General features: G+C 39.6%; 2 protein-coding genes and 1 long non-coding RNA gene across 3 annotated transcripts; 1 reads left to right on the forward strand and 2 right to left on the reverse strand.

The window, feature by feature from the left end:
* Window positions 1-4230: 4230 nt before the first annotated feature.
* LOC118483846 lies at window positions 4231-4586 on the reverse strand. The gene is made up of 2 exons (XR_004871890.1): window positions 4520-4586; window positions 4231-4379 (listed from the first exon to the last, which is right to left on the reverse strand). It is a non-coding gene; the product is annotated as an uncharacterized LOC118483846 (long non-coding RNA).
* A 134-nt stretch (window positions 4587-4720) lies between these two features.
* Window positions 4721-5977, reverse strand: LOC110887525. The gene is made up of 3 exons (XM_022135105.1): window positions 5942-5977; window positions 5848-5863; window positions 4721-5241 (listed from the first exon to the last, which is right to left on the reverse strand). The coding sequence occupies exons 1-3, from the start codon at window positions 5975-5977 to the stop codon at window positions 4721-4723; spliced, it is 573 nt and encodes a 190-aa protein (XP_021990797.1).
* Window positions 5978-5983: 6 nt separating this feature from the next.
* On the forward strand, window positions 5984-16993 carry LOC110887526 (cell division control protein 48 homolog C). The gene is made up of 10 exons (XM_022135106.1): window positions 5984-6737; window positions 12401-12960; window positions 13040-13192; window positions 14345-14464; window positions 14574-14678; window positions 14764-14829; window positions 14961-15025; window positions 15131-15332; window positions 15515-15619; window positions 16861-16993. Exons 1-10 carry the CDS (start codon window positions 5984-5986, stop codon window positions 16903-16905), a joined length of 2175 nt encoding a protein of 724 aa, XP_021990798.1. The 3' UTR covers window positions 16906-16993.
* Window positions 16994-17621: the final 628 nt, after the last annotated feature.

Raw genomic sequence — 17621 nt, forward strand, 5'->3', positions numbered from 1 at the left:
GCCCATCAGCCCATATCCTCTTACACCTCTCCGGCTATAAATAGAGACCTCACTCCACAGGTTAAACATTCTATTCCCTCTACTCTCACTCTTAATACTTGATTATCCTCCCAAAGCAGTCGCTTATTCTAACGCCGGAGCCCGGTACAGGGAAACCCCCACATTCCCCTCTTGACGAGTAACGGTGTTCTGTTTTGCAGGATTAAACATCAAGGTCGGAGCTCAGATAAATCTTTGGAAGATTAACCACTATGGTAGAAACATAAACCAAACTGATTAGTCACCTAATTAGTTCCGTGTTTCTTCAGTATGCAAACTATGTATGGGTTTATATGACAAACTGAGCTTGCTCGTTTAACTTTGAACGAGCACTCTTGATACACAAATATCTTCAAAAAACGTTCCCACCTGATTGGAACTCGCAAAACACTCTCGATGAAATATCGGGGGTTGATCGTGGACTTAATGATGATGACTTGTTGTATGAAAGTGATTCTGATGGTGATATTGACGAGGATTGATATATGCTTTTGGTACTTGATGTATATTTGGTAAATGTTACAATGACATAATGATGTAGTGACTTGTACATTGTGCAATGAAAGTTGTACATTTTTTGATTTGTGAATCTAGGTTTGAGTGTTGAGATTTGGTAATGGTGCAGTCTGCTTTATCTAAAGTCTTCTGCTTTAAATGTGTACATATATCTTAGTTAGTTATACCTTGTATATTTGGATCTTTATTATAATTATTATAAGGGGAAGAGGGGTGGTCACTAGTGATGGATTTCTATCATTTTCACTATCCAATCAAATCATGCTATGTCATCACCCAATATTCTATCACTAGTGATAGAAATGTAGGGGAGGTGGTATCACTAGTGATGGGATTCCAATGTACAAGTATTAATGCACAATGTACAAGATACACATTCATCACCATTGATCTTCAACGCGTTATATATATAACGAGTTATACTCCATAACTCGTTATGGAAGTGGAGGTGGCGGTGTTCCACGAGTGATAGAATCCTATCACGGTAAATAACGTCCCCACCCCGTGTGTCCTGACAAAGAAGAAGCATCTTAATAGTTTATTTATTCATTTTTCTAGTGATTCATTTTGCCAATGTGACCTACATCTTCAACAATACTTTGTACGACTCTTTAAACATATGATATTATTAGCTTAGCTCCCTCGTCAAATGATGATGATAAACGAATTCATCAAATGAAGATGATTGCATTTTTTCAATAAAAGAGGAATTTTCTAGTGACAGAAGTTGGTGTTGTTTGTATGAATAGAAGTTGGTTTATATAATAAAGTATTTCAAGGATTATTTATTTATTTATTTATTTATTTATTTTTATAAAACTAGCCGTTAGGAACGGCTCTTTTTTGAAAACAAAAAAAATCGGTCAAATGCTTGATCAAAGTCCCCACGCCCGTGGAGAATCCCACAATGAGAAGGGGCAATACCCAAGGGAAATGGAGGTGGGGTGGTGTGGGTGGCATGAAGGGGCTTTGCCCTCCCCTCTTCACGCCTCATGCCACAAAGTCTTAGACGTGAGAACTTGACTCCTTGGCGATACGAAGTCAATATTGATGGAAAGGTTTTCCAAACATTAGATATCAATTATAATAATTGTATTTAACTAGATTGATAAATGTCGCGCGAGGGATCAAAAGCATGAGGTAAAATAGGCAGAATTTTATCATCACCAGATCTCATTTTATATGAAAATTAGGAAAAAGTGAGTAACGAGTTGGAAGATTAAGGATATGTTTGCTATGATGTAATAGAATGAATGAGAGAATGAAATGAACAAAGAAATGGAATGGAGAAGAGAATGAAATGGATCACTTCGTTCTATTGTGATGTTTTGGTTACTCATGTGTGAATAGAATAAAACATTACTTTGTAAAGTTTGATAGGCAAAAACATTACTTTGTAAAGTAACGAGATATAATTTATTAAAAACGACAACAATTTAATTACCTCAATAATAATAATAATATACTAATGATAAAAAAATTAATAATAAAATATTGATGTAATATAATGTAGAGTAAATTCCCAAAATCGTACCTGAGGTTTGGACATGTTTGCCATTTTCATCTTTTTTGTACCATATAGTTAGGGGTGTAAACGAGCCGAGCCGAGTCCGAGCTCGACTGGGCTCGAGCTCGGCTCGGCATGTTTTTATGAAGCTCGAGCTCGAGCTCGGCTCGGTTCGAGCTTACTTGTTTGAGCTCGAGCTCGGCTCGCGAGTAAAACCCAAAGCTCGAGCTCGGCTCGACTCGGCTCGAGCTATTTTGAGAACAACGGCTTAAGCTCGTTTCAATATCGCTTAAACGAGCCAAAGCTCGGTTCGAGCTCGGCTCGCCAATGTTAGCATCATTTTTATTGTATTATATATAATAAAAATAAAATTTTGTTTGGGCTCGTTTAGGCTCGCGAGCCTAAACGAGCTTTGTATTTCAGGCTCGAGCTCGGGCTCGATAACAAAACGAGCTCTATTTCAGGCTCGAGCTCGGGCTCGAGCTCGTTAAAGCTCGGCTCGTTCGAGCTTTTAGCCGAGCCGATAACGAGTAGCTCTCGAGCCTCTGGGCTTGTTTACACCCCTACATATAGTCATTCACTTTTTGGATTTTTTGCCATTTTCATCCAAACATCTGACTTTTTTTGCCAAAATCGTCCTTGAGATTTGAAAAATTTTGCCATTTTCATCTAAATGTTTGATAGAAAAAATAAAGCAAATTAGATATTTGGATGAAAATGGCAAAAACTCCTAAAAGTGAAGAACTATATTGTACAAAAAAGTTGTTTTGTATGAAAATGACAAACATGCCCAAACCTCAGGGACGATTTTGACAATTTACTCTAAAAAAGTGGAGTAAATTGTCATTTTTGTCCCTAAGGTTTAACCAAAATTATTACTTTAATCCAAATAGTTTTTTTTTTTGCCATTTTCGTCCAAATAGTTTTGTTTTCTGCCATTTTAGTCCATGACTTTTGTCATTTATTGCCATTTTCATCGACCACCACCACCACCCACCCCATCACAACATTCTATCATCGCCACCACCTAGTGCACCGTCACCACCCATCCCACCACCATCACCACCCACCATTTCCACCACCACCGGCCACTTTTCCGCCACTCACGTCATCAACCAACACCACTGCCGTCATCGTAAAACATACAACCACCGTCATCATCTTCACTGTAAACCGGCACAACACCATCCCCATACAATCACACCTGCAAAAAAAGAAAGAAAAATGTGGTTTGACCAAAATTCAGCTAAGTTAACAAAATATTTTGAATGGTTATGATGAACAGATTTATGGTTCACAAAACTAGATACATCTTCAAGCCGGTTTCTATTGGCCCTTGTCCCGACTAAATGCAGCATATTGTTGTCATTTTCATCTCTCAAAGGTGTAATCAAATCCTTCATTGAGCCTATCTCATACAATAAGTTGTAAATCCCCTCATGGCGATGTTTGACAGCAATGTGAAATATGCTTTGGTTATTATCATTGACCTTCCATATCAGATCAGGGTATAGTCGGATAAGCTCAACTATAAATACTGTATTGCCCATTTCTGCAGCAACAAATAGTATACGCGAAGAATATGTTTTTCGTGCATTCCCCATCGTTGGTGCTCTTGTCGTTTTCGCAGAAGTCCCAGCAGTTAACTTTTGGATTTCAACTGGCATTTTGGCAATGTTTTCAGAAATATGCTTTGGTTATTATCATTGACCTTCCATGGAAGAAAGGAAGCCCAAAGCTAGGGCTTTGGCAGCTTTACCCTTGAGCCGGCCCTACTAACACCCAAGCCTAATGTTCTGAAACATGGTTCAAAAATATAGATTCAACACTAAAGAGGAAGAGGAAAAGTACCTGGAGGTCCGGCAGTGCTGAGAAGGTGGTACGGCGGCGCTAGGGAGGTGGTCCGTCGAGATGGTGCGGCGTCAATCTAGGGTTTGGGGGAGCGGTACTGGTGTGATTTGGGAGGGAATGGGTGAATCTCCAGCCCGCCAATGGTTTTGATAAGCGACATGCTCTAATAAAACACCAGCCCTTAGATTGCCTTATGATCAAACGGTTAGGGATTGATTAAAAGGAGAGGACACGGATAGGAGTTTTAGCGGCGACTTTTTGGAAGTCGTCGCTAAAGAGGTCGCCGCTATTGCTAGTTTTTCTTGTAGCCGCCTATCATCTTTCTTAACTGCATCAGGCGGCCCTCGGATTATGTCATCAATTTCTTTCTTAGGCTTGCTTGCAATATTTTTCCAAATTATTCTTAGTAATTGCATTGCTTCATTAGCCTTTTTCGACGATCCCGAGTTTGAACCCCGTTCAAAAGCTGCAAAAGCGAAAAATAATAGAAAAAAAAAGCGAAAGTTATCAAATACATAATACGGTTATATATAAAGGAATACTGTCATGACTAGTAAAGTTCTAGCATATAACATGGATATTATTTTGAATACATTTGATGCTTACCCCAACTGATAAATTTTTGGAACATATTTGATGTTGTTCCATAAAACACATCCGGCTTTTTAGCCAAGTAGACTCCCGTTACTAGCAAGTTCTTGGCGGTCTTCCACTATTTTTAGAGCAATATCTGAAAAAATTCGCATTTTTTGAGGCAAATGCTTTTGCAAAATAATAAAGAAAGATAAAATATAAGTATCTTATTTACTACAACATGGTAGAATGCTTACGGAACAGTTCGGCTCCAACGCTAGTCTGAAGTAGCCAACCACGGTTCTGCGGATTCCAGCCATCATCACGCAACCCCTTGGATTCATTATAAAGATATTCCACCGTGGCATGTTGTCCAAATAAGGCAGCCATATAGAGTGGCATCATTTGTTGACTACCAGGAATTGTGAGCAACGCGCGGTTCTTTTCCACCAAAATTTTAACCATTTCAACGTTTCCAGCCGCAGCTGCTAAACACAGGGCAGTGTTGGAACTGTTATTTTGTAGTTCCAAGTCTTCTTTTGTCATCAACCCCACCAATTTTTTCACAAAGTCTTGCATCGGTTTAGTTTTCTTAGCCGATGCGGCAATATGAAGTGCTGTTCCGCTGTTTTCAGTGATGCTATACCGTACCAAGTCTGGTTTTTCACTGATAATGGCTTTAGCAGCTTTCCAGTCGCCTTTAATTGATGCTTCATAAAGGGGGACACCAAGTTTGATGTACTCCTCTCTACTGCCTTTAAAGTAATTCCAACGACAAGTTAGTATGAATATTTGCTCAAGATAATTCAGTTAAATTTGTCTCTTCTAAACATCGAAACTGATAAATTTATCATCTAGTACTCTTAAATTCACATTCAACACTAATCTACTAGTTATGTTTACTAATTAAAGTAGAGTTGATGATGCTGATTTTATCCCAAAATTGAGTGTTCAATATGAGGCACAAACTCAGAAAATAGTGTTTTGTGAACCATAAATCTGTTCATCATAACCTTTATATGAAAACGAATTAAAAACTTGTGGCAATCACCCACATGTTGCGGCGGCCGCTTTTTATGTGGAATCGTAGATGAAAAAACACGTCACGCATGCATTTGCACATCGAAATGTACAAGAAAACACGTTGTAAAGGTATATTAAGAAAATCGAAATGTACAAGAAAACACGTTGTAAAGGTATATTAAGAAAATCGAAATGTACAAGAAAACACATTAATAAGAAATAATAAAAATTAACAAACAATTGAACAATTTAATGATAAAAAATTGAAGATAAACGATAATTTTTTATAATCTAAACAATTAAAGTTAAGTGAAACAAAAAAAAAAAAAATCAAATACCATCTTTTGGATGAAACTAATTCAAAAAAAAAAAAAAAAAAAAAAAAAAAAAATCTACGGGGCCCAATATAAGCAAAACCTACCTAGCATATACACGGACGAAAACAAAAGGCATTGCCGCCCCTATCATAGAGTTATGGGGAAAGCATGCAAGAAGCAGTCGTCCTTGTTCGTAAAGCTTCTCCGCCGCCGTGTACACGAAACATATGGAAGCTTCTCCAATCCATCCATCAACGAACTGGCTGACGTCCTCCGAACCAAGTATCCGGAATACGCTCGCCACAAGCCCCAACTGTTAACAAGGATGGTCAAGCAAACCCTAGATTCCGACAACAACAACAAGCGGAAATTAAGTAGGAACAACGATGAGGATGATGATGATATCACATCGGTGTCGTCATGCAAAAAAGCGAAGAAAATCGATATTGGAGAACAGACCTCTGAGGATGGAGACGAAGATATGAGTGCGGTTGCGACGTCGTACAGCCCTGAGTTTGATCTAACGAAATCAATGCTTCGAAACAAATACAAACCTAAAACTGTAGAGTTAGAGCTTCTTACCGATAGCATCGATAGAAAAGTTGATTTGCGGATGGAAGATAAATCTGTTAAGCGCGCGAACAATTTTCCTAATGCTGATGGTGTTGGAAAAGTTAGACTTAAGGATCTTGGTGGTATCGATGATGTGTTGCGTGAGCTACTGCTGGAAGTAATTATTCCTTGGTATCGTCCGGACGTGCCTCTTAGCATTGGAGTAAGGCCCACGACTGGTATTTTGTTACATGGGCCGCCTGGGTGCGGCAAGACTACACTAGCTAATGCTATTGCTAATGAGGCTGGAGTTCCATTTTATAACATTGCAGCCCCTGAGTTGGTCTATGGGGTATCTGGTATGTACCTCTGAATGTTTGCATTTGAGATTTCACAGTTGTAATATCAACTCATAATCATATATTCATAACATAACTGTACTTTTATTAGGTAACTAGGGTAGATTGCTATTCTTTTGCATCACTAACTTTAGCCGACATCATAGTTATTAATAGCCCTCATAGAGAGCGCTATAGCAAATAGCGTAGCGTAGTGCTCATGTGTCGCTATTTGATTTTGGCGCCCCCACAGTGGGATTTTAGGTTTTTTTCTGCTTTATTATAAAGAGCGGGATTTTATAGGTATAAACTGTTAGGGGTATCGGATCAGAGTAGGCTCGAGCGGAAGCGGAACAAACACACACACTAGCAGAAAATAAAGAACACGAGAATTTACGTGGTTCGGTCAAGGTGACCTACGTCCACGGGTTGCAACTAGGGTTTTACTTTTATTAGATGCTCACAACTGTTTTCAGAATGACACAGATTACAATTACATCATAGGTATTTATAGAACAAGATTAGGGTTTCCTACTTGGTCAACAAGTTAACTAAGTGGGCTTAATAACTAGGGCCGGCTAACCCTAATTAGGGCCGGCTACCCTAAAGCCTACGAACCCAACAATCTCCCACTCGGAGGCTTTGCATAGTCCACAAAGTGCATCCAAGAAACCCATCACCAGTAACTTCAGTAATCTTTACGTTCAAGTCTTCCCAGCCTCCAGTTCCAAGAACAAGCTAAGACTTCAGTCACATCCAAGCCACCTAGTTGCAACCACACCTCTCATCAAGTAACTGAGAGACCAGTTGAAGCTCCCATAAGCTCCAACCCAGCCATGACTGAAATCGTCACTGACCCATCCTCTGTCTCAACCGGCTTGCACGATCCACCAGCTCCAGAGATACACCGAGAATCAATACCACTCTCCACATTTTGCAAACTATTTCCAGGAGAGCTTTTTTCTTCAGTCAGAATCTTCGTCTTCAAAACCCAACGGTTCTTTGTGATTGTACCCCGAACACGACCCGTGCTCCCACTATCACCAAATCCCTTGACTGGCTTAAACTTAGACCCCTGACCACATTCAACTGACATCCCCAAAGCACCAGGATTCAAGTTCGCAAATTGAACCCTCTTCCGCTTACTAGATTCAGTGAACCAGACTTTATGTTGTACAGGGACGGCTACTCCCTCAACAGGTATCTCAACTAGATACAACGATCCTCGTCTCCTCCCACAGGCAACAACAAGATTTCCATCAATCACCTTCCACTTCCCACCACCAAACTTAACATCTAGTCCCTGTTTATCCAGTTGACTAACAGAAATAAGTTTCTTCGTTAAACCTGGAATTACCCTGACGTTCTTTAAGTTCCATGTAATGCCCAGTGGAGTCTTCAGATTGACATCTCCCATACCCGTAACATTAAGAACATGGCCGTTAGCTAATCGTACCTTTCCGAAGTCTCCTTTTTTCAGATTCACCATCGTCTCCCCGCTGTGCATGGCGTGAAACGAAGAACCAGAATCCATAGCCCAAGAATCTATAGACTCTTCACAGCAAACTAGTACGTCACCGTCAGATTCATCTGACACAACGCTGTTTACATGCTGCTTACCATCCTCTTTCTTAGGATCAGGACACTCGTTTTTAACATGCCCCTTTTCACCACAGTTCCAGCACCTCACATTTTTCCCAGCTTTAGAAAAGCTTTTCCCACGACTCCCACTGCTTCTGTTTTTACCTCTTCCCCTGCTAACACTGAACATACCAGAAGTAGATTATCCACTAGTGTTCCTCCGGCGAACGTCTTCACCCAAAACACTATCCCGAACCCGATCAAACTTCAAATTTCCAGTTCCAGCAGTTTCAGTGACCGTTGTCACAAATCCTGACCAACTATCAGGTAAGGAAGATAACAAAACCACAGCCTGAGTGTCATCATCCAACTTCATGCCCACAGTTGCTAATCTGGACAAAATTGAATTGACCTCGTTAATGTGATCAGCAACTGAACTGCCTTCGTTCATTCTCATATTAAACAGTTCCCTCATCAAGAACACCCTATTACCGGCAGACGGCTTCTCATACATATTTGACAGAGCTTCTAACATATCACGAGCAGTTGTTTCCTTCATGATATTAAATGCAACGCTCCTCGTCAAAGCCAATGTAATTTCACCTCTTGCCTTTTTGTCCTTTGAGTTCCAAATTGCCTTGGCAGCTTTATCCATTCCAGCAGGTTTTTCTTCTAGTACCACATCCAAATCGCATTCACCAAGCAACGCCTCTATTTGCATTCTCCACCAAGCAAAATCAGTACCGTTGAACTTCTCGATTCGGAACTTCCCGTCTTCAGCCATAGCAAACGAGAAAAACCAGAAAAAACCACAAGGAACCAAGCAACCGAAACCCGAGCAACTTTCAATAAACCAGAAACCCGAAGTACCCGAACCAGCGACTTCTCTTGCAAACCCGAGCGTAAAATCAGCGAATAACCAGGATTCAAGAACCGAAACCCTAATCGCCAAACACCCCAAAACCACTAGATCTGCAACAGCAAACCCTACGGCGCAAACCCTAGACCTTACGAGCCGTAACCAGAGAATAGGTACGGGCCGTAAACAAGTCAGCGGCGACGGCAGCAACAGCAGATCAAGATCTCTCATCCAGCTCTCCCCTTCTCCTGCGATAACCGTGTGTTTAACTGAACCTTTGGCTCTGATACCACTTGTTAGGGGTATCGGATCAGAGTAGGCTCGAGCGGAAGCGGAACAAACACACACACTAGCAGAAAATAAAGAACACGAGAATTTACGTGGTTCGGTCAAGGTGACCTACGTCCACGGGTTGCAACTAGGGTTTTACTTTTATTAGATGCTCACAACTGTTTTCAGAATGACACAGATTACAATTACATCATAGGTATTTATAGAACAAGATTAGGGTTTCCTACTTGGTCAACAAGTTAACTAAGTGGGCCTAATAACTAGGGCCGGCTAACCCTAATTAGGGCCGGCTACCCTAAAGCCTACGAACCCAACAATCTCCCACTCGGAGGCTTTGCATAGTCCACAAAGTGCATCCAAGAAACCCATCACCATTAACTTCAGTAATCTTTACGTTCAAGTCTTCCCAGCCTCCAGTTCCAAGAACAAGCTAAGACTTCAGTCACATCCAAGCCACCTAGTTGCAACCACACCTCTCATCAAGTAACTGAGAGACCAGTTGAAGCTCCCATAAGCTCCAACCCAGCCATGACTGAAATCGTCACTGACCCATCCTCTGTCTCAACCGGCTTGCACGATCCACCAGCTCCAGAGATACACCGAGAATCAATACCACTCTCCACATTTTGCAAACTATTTCCAGGAGAGCTTTTTTCTTCAGTCAGAATCTTCGTCTTCAAAACCCAACGGTTCTTTGTGATTGTACCCCGAACACGACCCGTGCTCCCACTATCACCAAATCCCTTGACTGGCTTAAACTTAGACCCCTGACCACATTCAACTGACATCCCCAAAGCACCAGGATTCAAGTTCGCAAATTGAACCCTCTTCCGCTTACTAGATTCAGTGAACCAGACTTTATGTTGTACAGGGACGGCTACTCCCTCAACAGGTATCTCAACTAGATACAACGATCCTCGTCTCCTCCCACAGGCAACAACAAGATTTCCATCAATCACCTTCCACTTCCCACCACCAAACTTAACATCTAGTCCCTGTTTATCCAGTTGACTAACAGAAATAAGTTTCTTCGTTAAACCTGGAATTACCCTGACGTTCTTTAAGTTCCATGTAATGCCCAGTAGAGTCTTCAGATTGACATCTCCCATACCCGTAACATTAAGAACATGGCCGTTAGCTAATCGTACCTTTCCGAAGTCTCCTTTTTTCAGATTCACCATCGTCTCCCCGCTGTGCATGGCGTGAAACGAAGAACCAGAATCCATAGCCCAAGAATCTATAGACTCTTCACAGCAAACTAGTACGTCACCGTCAGATTCATCTGACACAACGCTGTTTACATGCTGCTTACCATCCTCTTTCTTAGGATCAGGACACTCGTTTTTAACATGCCCCTTTTCACCACAGTTCCAGCACCTCACATTTTTCCCAGCTTTAGAAAAGCTTTTCCCACGACTCCCACTGCTTCTGTTTTTACCTCTTCCCCTGCTAACACTGAACATACCAGAAGTAGATTATCCACTAGTGTTCCTCCGGCGAACGTCTTCACCCAAAACACTATCCCGAACCCGATCAAACTTCAAATTTCCAGTTCCAGCAGTTTCAGTGACCGTTGTCACAAATCCTGACCAACTATCAGGTAAGGAAGATAACAAAACCACAGCCTGAGTGTCATCATCCAACTTCATGCCCACAGTTGCTAATCTGGACAAAATTGAATTGACCTCGTTAATGTGATCAGCAACTGAACTGCCTTCGTTCATTCTCATATTAAACAGTTCCCTCATCAAGAACACCCTATTACCGGCAGACGGCTTCTCATACATATTTGACAGAGCTTCTAACATATCACGAGCAGTTGTTTCCTTCATGATATTAAATGCAATGCTCCTCGTCAAAGCCAATGTAATTTCACCTCTTGCCTTTTTGTCCTTTGAGTTCCAAATTGCCTCGGCAGCTTTATCCATTCCAGCAGGTTTTTCTTCTAGTACCACATCCAAATCGCATTCACCAAGCAACGCCTCTATTTGCATTCTCCACCAAGCAAAATCAGTACCGTTGAACTTCTCGATTCGGAACTTCCCGTCTTCAGCCATAGCAAACGAGAAAAACCAGAAAAAACCACAAGGAACCAAGCAACCGAAACCCGAGCAACTTTCAATAAACCAGAAACCCGAAGTACCCGAACCAGCGACTTCTCTTGCAAACCCGAGCGTAAAATCAGCGAATAACCAGGATTCAAGAACCGAAACCCTAATCGCCAAACACCCCAAAACCACTAGATCTGCAACAGCAAACCCTATGGCGCAAACCCTAGACCTTACGAGCCGTAACCAGAGAATAGGTACGGGCCGTAAACAAGTCAGCGGCGACGGCAGCAACAGCAGATCAAGATCTCTCATCCAGCTCTCTCCTTCTCCTGCGATAACCGTGTGTTTAACTGAACCTTTGGCTCTGATACCACTTGTTAGGGGTATCGGATCAGAGTAGGCTCGAGCGGAAGCGGAACAAACACACACACTAGCAGAAAATAAAGAACACGAGAATTTACGTGGTTTGGTCAAGGTGACCTACGTCCACGGGTTGCAACTAGGGTTTTGCTTTTATTAGATGCTCACAACTGTTTTCAGAATGACACAGATTACAATTACATCATAGGTATTTATAGAACAAGATTAGGGTTTCCTACTTGGTCAACAAGTTAACTAAGTGGGCCTAATAACTAGGGCCGGCTAACCCTAATTAGGGCCGGCTACCCTAAAGCCTACGAACCCAACATAAACGAGCATGAGTTAAGGTTTTTTATTTTTTTGTTAAGCATACATATGAAACAACTTAGTTTGATATAATATACACATAAAGTATTCCTAAAATTCTCCTAGTGTGTCACTAAAGATAAAATAGCGCCCGCTATCACTATGTAGCGTATAGGTATCTTGTCGTTATTGTTCGCTATTCGCTATCAATAATTATGGCCGACATCTACTATCAGGTGAATCAGAAGAGAAGATACGTGAGCTGTTTTCAAATGCACACAAAACTGCACCGTCTATAGTTTTCATTGATGAGATTGATACAATAGCTTCGAAAAGAGAAAACCTTCAAAGGGAGATGGATAAACGTATTGTGACACAACTAATGATTTGTATGGATGCCGCTTCAAAACATGAGGATGGGAAACCGGGATATGTTTTGGTGATCGGTGCTACCAATAGACCTGATGCTCTTGACCGGGCATTAAGAAGGCCGGGGCGTTTTGACCGTGAGATTACTTTAGGTGTTCCGGATGAAAATGCTAGAACAAAGATTCTTCGTGTGCTTACACGAAATGTAAAACTTGGAGGTGCTTTTGATCTCGTCAAAGTCTCAAAGTTAACTCCAGGTTTTGTTGGAACTGATTTGGTATCGTTGGTGGACAATGCTGGTCGCCTTTGTATGAGGCGAAATATTGAGGCAAAAGAGTTGGAACTTTCTGCACAAGATGAAGACTGGTGGAAGAAGCCATGGACCCTTGATAAGGCTAACCTTAACATCACGATGTCTGACTTTGAGGTATTAAGAGATAGTTACTCTTACCTATCAAATTTGTCTCATTGTTGTTGATTCCTTTAAATTTTAAATTTATATACAGGAAGCAGCCAAGCTGGTTCAGCCCTCTTCTAAAAGAGAAGGATTCACGAGCATTCCCGATGTCAAATGGGAAGACATTGGAGGTCTTGATCGGTTGAGAATGAAGTTTAACGAGTACATAGTCAACCGTATAAAAGATCCTGTTGCGTATGAGGTAATTTAACTTTATACATTGGCATATTTATTTCAATGGCTCTAACTATCTGCACACCCTGTTTACCTATCTGCACACTTAGGGTTTACCTACAATGCGTATAGGTCTATACGCAGTGTATAGGGTTAACCCTATACGCTGCGTATAGACCTATACTCAACGTATATAAACCATGGATTTCAGAGCCTTATCAGCAATCATTGCATAGAAAACAAGGGTTTATATACGCTGCGTAGGGACCTATACGCAGCGTATATAAAGCTCAATTTTTGTATTTTTTATGTATTCTTTTGTTTATTTATAAAAAAAAGAAAATTATTTATAAAAAAACAATATTAATGGTAAATAATACAAATATAAATTATAAAAATTAAAAATAATACAACTATTATGAATTATAAAAATTAAAAAAGAAAATTATTTATAAAAAAACAATATTATTGGTAAATATTACAAATATAAATTATAAAAATTAAAAATAATACACCTACTATAAATTATAAAAATTAAAAAAGAAAATTATTTATAGAAAACAATATTATTGGTAAATAATACAAATATAAATTATAAAAATTAAAAATAATACAACTATTATGAATTATAAAAATTAAAAAAGAAAATTATTTATAAAAAACAATATTATTGGTAAATAATATAAATATATTATACGATACGATGCAACACGATACGCTACTACACTATACGATACGATGCAACACGATACACAACTACCCTTGTATTTCGCTTCGTATAGCCTCAACACAAGGGTATAAAGGACATTTTCAGACCTTTATATACGCTGCGTATAGGTCTCTACGTAGCGTATATAAACCTTGTGAAAAACTGATACTTCAAACCTACCAAAATGACCCCAAATTTTCAGATGGTTTATATACGCTGCTTAGAGACCTATACGCAGCGTATATAAACCTTGTTTTCTGTGCAATGATTGGTTATTAGGCACTGAGATCCATGGTTTATATACGTAGCGTATAGGTCAATACGCAGCGTACAAGGTTAACCCTGTACGCTGCGTATTGACCTATACGTTGCGTATATAAACCCTAGTTTTGGTAGGGTTTGGTGTGCCAATAGGCACCCCCATTTCAATAAAGGGAACTTTTGTTCATAGTTAATCTCCTGTTCTTTTAGAAAAGTGGACTCAAGAATTTGGAAACAGCGTTTTTGCTTCATGGACCTCCTGGATGTGGAAAAACATTGATTGCCAAAGCTGTTGCTAACGAAGCAGGAGCAAATTTTATACACATTAAGGTCTGTCACAGTGTCACAGATTATGCTCCTTTTAAAATTTTATTCACCTTATTTGTCTTATGAGTTATCCCCTAAAATTCGTAATATACATCTTTTTATTCCTATGAAGGGTCCTGAGATTATGAGCAAATACGTTGGAGAAAGTGAATTGGCAGTGCGGAATATATTTAGTCGTGCAAGGACATGTTCTCCATGCATAATATTCTTTGATGAGGTTCGTTTTAGTTCATCGTTTTGCTCTAGCATTGATTTTGACAAATGTCGATATATATATATATATTTTTATAATAATATTTCAGGTAGATGCTTTGACATCGCAGCGTGGAAAGGAAGGGGGGTGGGTTGTTGAACGAGTTGTAACCCAGGCAAGAAAATTTTACAATATCATACTACTACTAATCTTGCTCACCGTGCATCAATATTTCTAAATAACCAAAATTTATATATCCTTAATCCTATTGCTTTTAAAAAAATGAGTATTCGTTATCTTTTGCAGCTATTGGCAGAGCTAGATGGTGGTGATCCACGCAAGGGGGTTTACGTAATTGGTGCTACCAACAGGTTTTTGTTATAAAATTACGTTACTAAAGATCAATGTTCTATTTTTGTTGGGAACGGATGAATGTTGTATAGTTATTGATCTTGTTGGTGTTTTGGTCATTTCAGGCTAGATGTGATTGACCGAGCACTCTTACGGTCCGGAAGGTTTGGGGAGATTCTGTATGTCACCCTGCCAAACCAAGACGAGCGTGGGTTGATCTTAAAAACTCTTTCTAAGAACTGCTCATTAGATGCTGATGTTGACTTGATTGCAATTGCTCGGAGCAAGGCTTGTGAAAATTTAAGTGGAGCTGATCTAAAAAGAATGGTTCGTTTATCTTTTTCTTTTTGGTTTGATTGCCATCCCTAGCCCGTTTAGAATAAATCAAAACCGTAATATCGTGTTGGGTTCGTGTTGTGTTAGAACTTCATCCCTATTTTGGCTATAGCTTTTTCCTCTAACTAATATGGTTTACTTTTGTTTATCTTGACTTTTTGACCATATTTCAGATGGCTAAAGCTGCAATGGTTGCTCATAGAGAAAACTGCAGTAAAATTAAAGCTGTTCATTTTGAAAAAGTATTGAAAAAAATCAAGCCTTCTGTCACTGATAAGGTATAATTAACTAGCCCTTTGTTGATCATGTCTGCATATATCATATACATCATCACTATCTTTATAAATCGTCTTAGTTCAGAGCGTAATCCATCACATCCAAAAATGGGTCATGTTCACGGGTCCAACCCGACACTAACCTGAACATCACATAAATATATTGCCTGCAGTGCTGAGACGAGCATGACCGGTTTAACAAAAAATAGAAATGCATATAAAATTATTACGTGTAATTTATAAAATCTTATATTAGTTTCGCTTTACAACTTCTAAGTCTTGACATAAAATACATAACCTGTTTAATGGGTCAAGTTATTCTACAAAGGCTACTAATTGTAAGAAGTGTAAGAAGGATTTATAGAGTGACAAGTGTCCAATAACCTAAAACTAAACCCACTACATCACCACCAAAAACCTAAATACCCACCCCCACCCCACCCCACCACCACCCAAAAACCTAACCCCCCCCCCCCCCCCCCCCGGAAAAAAAAACAAAAAAAACCTATACCTCACCAAAAAACCCCCAAAAAACCCAACCTCCCCCCCCCCCACCCCCCAAAAACCTAAAAAAAAATCTAAAAAAAACTAAACACCCACCCCCACCCCCCACCCTCCACCCCTCACCCCCTCGGCAAAAAAAAAAAAAAAATTATTTATTTATTTTTTTTTAGGGTGGGTGATTGGGGGGGGGGTTTAGATTTTTGGTGGTGGTGGATGTTTAAGGTTTTTTTTTTTTTTTTTTTTTTTTTTGTAGTGGGGTTTTTTGTGTAGTGGGTTTTTTTTAGGTTATTGGACACTTGTCACTCTATAAATTCTTCTTACACTTCTTACAATTAGGATCCTTTGTGTTTGATCCTAATCCCCTGTTTAATATATGACAATTGACAAAATGTAAATTTAAATAAAAAGTAAACAGTTCACTTACCTGTCAGGCTGACCTGAACACGATCATAACGTAACCTTACTAAACATAGACTTGTATATTCTGCAATGAAAGTTGTGCCTTGCTCAGTGGCGGACCCAGAAAATATTATCAAGGGGTGCGAACGAGGGGTTTAACCAAATTTCCAAGGGGTGCGATCAGGATTTTGACCTATAAAATACACTAATTTTTTAAGGGGTGCGCCCGCCCACCCAGGCTCTACCTAGGTCCACCCCTGGCCTTGCTGACGATTTGTCGTGTACATTGTGTCCTAGCTAGACCTTGGTATTAATATTCGTGCACCTTATTTTTGTTTCAGGAAAGAGAGCATTACGATCTAATGGCAAAGATCCTCGAGTCTTAAAATGCGGAGTATGGTTTTGCTGCCGGTTATTATTCTTTTATAGCAGCTACTAGCCAAGGGTTTTACACGCGTTACGATTTAATATTCATGACACCTAATATGTTGGTGACGATTTTGTTTTAGAATTTGGATTATGCATGGATACAAGATTGATGCAAGAAATGGAATGGTTTGATGAAAAATGTTTTTTGCTTAGTACATTGAGTTCGGTTTCAAGGACTGGGTGTCTTTATAACTTAAAAGAGCATAGAGATGTCGAAAATTCAAGTTAGACTCTCAGCTAGTAAAATAAATGATTGGAAGAATTCAATATAGATCAAGCTCGTAAAATTCAACAGGCTTCAACTAGATTAACAGCCTAATACTTGCATGATTAGATATTTAGATGAACTCTGCCGATCAAAATCATGATGTTGATGAACATTCGGCTGTCTTGTATTGATGAAGAGTGAAGACCCTTGATGAACCTTGATGGCGTCGATGAATCAAAATAACGTAATGATGTTAAATTCTAGCATTCTGTGATTCATGGTGATGATGTTTACAAACTGAAGATCTTGATTCCGTTTAGGGGTTGTTTTAGCTTTTTCGGCATTACAAACATTAGATAAAACTTGCATAAATTCGTTCTATAAAACTATGTTCACTACAATTAAGGAACCAAGATAAAGAACTCCTCAGCCCTTAAAAAAACTCAAACCAATTTTAGATTAATA

Source organism: Helianthus annuus, chromosome 11 (genome assembly GCF_002127325.2).
Source record: "Helianthus annuus cultivar XRQ/B chromosome 11, HanXRQr2.0-SUNRISE, whole genome shotgun sequence".
NCBI classification, from domain to species: Eukaryota; Viridiplantae; Streptophyta; class Magnoliopsida; order Asterales; family Asteraceae; genus Helianthus; species Helianthus annuus.

What these genes read in the sequence shown, in the direction of transcription:
- LOC110887525 (XM_022135105.1), bottom strand. Translation starts at nt 5,977, where the DNA reads ATGATAGGGGCGGCAATGCCTTTTGTTTTCGTCCGT.
- LOC110887526 (XM_022135106.1), top strand. Translation starts at nt 5,984, where the DNA reads ATGGGGAAAGCATGCAAGAAGCAGTCGTCCTTGTTCGTAAAGCTTCTC. An exon ending in GTTGGTCTATGGGGTATCTG is followed by an intron (nt 6,738 to 12,400) that starts GTATGTACCTCT and finishes ATCTACTATCAG; the next exon opens with GTGAATCAGAAGAGAAGATA. An exon ending in AAGATCCTGTTGCGTATGAG is followed by an intron (nt 13,193 to 14,344) that starts GTAATTTAACTT and finishes CTGTTCTTTTAG; the next exon opens with AAAAGTGGACTCAAGAATTT.